The following is a 1620-nucleotide window of genomic DNA, read 5'->3' on the forward strand; positions in this document are numbered from 1 at the left end:
CAAACCTCACAGTATTAAAACAGGAGACTCATAAGGGTAGAAATGGAAAATATTCAGAAAGAGGAGGAAAATATTAATATTTTAGTTACACCAAATCTCAAAATTTTCATAAGAGAATGACTTAAGAGAAACATGAAGAAGATATATACTTATTAAGGAAATGAATGCAGTTATATTTCCCTAGTAAATAGTTCCCTCCTTAATACTTAGTGATGTTTGTACAGTTTCTAAATTATAAATTTAACACACTTATCATATGTTATTTTTAAATATTCACTCCACTGGAAAGTGTGTGGAAAATATTTGCTCAGTGCTTAAAATGTACTTAAAATCTGTTTACACACATATATATATAAATAATAAAATAATTATTTATTTTAATATTTATAAAAATAAAATGACTTTGAAATATATGAAACCACTAAATCGAGGGTACCCTATATTGGTTCACTATCTTAGTATAAATTCACATACATGAATATTTTCACTTAAAACATTTCCCTGAACTTATGAAAATGTTCTTGTGAATCTTAAGCTTGAGGTCATATAACATGACAGTTTAATAGAATGTAGAAGTTTGTGTGTCTATATTTCAGAGACAGCATGGTAAACTTGAAGAAGTAACTCTGCTCTGTTGCCCAAGAAAACTGAATGGCAAAATTAGAAACACTCTAAATTAGAGTCTTACCTCTCCATAATTCTTCTATCAACAGAGAAACTAGAGATGACCGAGGACAATCACTCCTTGACAACTGAGTTCATCCTCACAGGATTTATGGATCACCCAGATCTGAAACCTCTTCTGTTTGTGGTGTTCTTTGCTATCTATCTGATCACCATGGTGGGGAATCTTGGTTTGGTGGCATTGATTTTCAAGGAGCACCATCTGCACACACCAATGTACATCTTTCTGGGCAACCTGGCTCTGATGGATTCCTGCTGTTCCTGTGCCATTACCCCCAAGATGTTAGAGAACTTCTTTTCCAAGGACAGAATGATTTCCCTCTATGAGTGTATGGCACAATTTTATTTTCTCTGCCTTGCTGAAACTACAGACTGCTTTCTTTTGGCAGCAATGGCCTATGATCGCTATGTGGCAATATGCAATCCACTGCAGTACCACATAATGATGTCAAAGCAACTCTGCGTTCAGATGATCATAGGGGCCTATGTAGCTGGAAACCTGCATTCCATTATTCATGTAGCTTTTCTATCAAGGTTAGTCTTCTGTGGATCTCATCAAATCAATCACTTCTTTTGTGATGTTTTTCCATTATACAGACTCTCCTGTGTTGATCCTTATATCAATGAACTGATGATACTTATATTTTCAGGATCAGTTCAGGTCTTCTCTATTGCCATAGTCCTAATTTCTTACCTTTGCATCCTTTTCACAATTTTCAAAATGAAATCCAAAGAGGGAAGAGGTAAAGCCTTATCTACCTGTGCATCTCACTTTCTCTCTATCTCAATGTTCTATGGCTCTCTACTTTTCGTGTACATTCGGCCACGTTCAGTTACAGAAGAGGATAAAGATTTACCAGTTGCTATTTTTTATACTCTAGTAATTCCTTTATTAAACCCTTTCATCTATACTCTAAGAAATAAGGAAGTAATAAA

The 1620-nt window shown here is 34.4% G+C and overlaps 1 protein-coding gene across 1 annotated transcript in view; it reads left to right on the plus strand.

Moving 5' to 3' along the window:
• Positions 1-700: 700 nt before the first annotated feature.
• The window catches only part of LOC103213460 (olfactory receptor 5K1-like), a gene marked incomplete at its 3' end in the record, with an annotated part of 1912 nt that continues 992 nt past the window's right edge, over positions 701-1620 (plus strand). Inside the window, exon 1 of the mRNA XM_042783503.1 lies at positions 701-1619. Within this exon, the coding sequence (XP_042639437.1) occupies positions 725-1619 (895 nt within the window). The remainder of the gene's footprint in view (position 1620) is intronic.

The sequence above is a fragment of the Orycteropus afer genome, unplaced genomic scaffold (genome assembly GCF_000298275.1).
Source record: "Orycteropus afer afer isolate SDZICR_OR568_19922 unplaced genomic scaffold, OryAfe1.0 scaffold02640, whole genome shotgun sequence".
Taxonomy (NCBI): Eukaryota; Metazoa; Chordata; class Mammalia; order Tubulidentata; family Orycteropodidae; genus Orycteropus; species Orycteropus afer.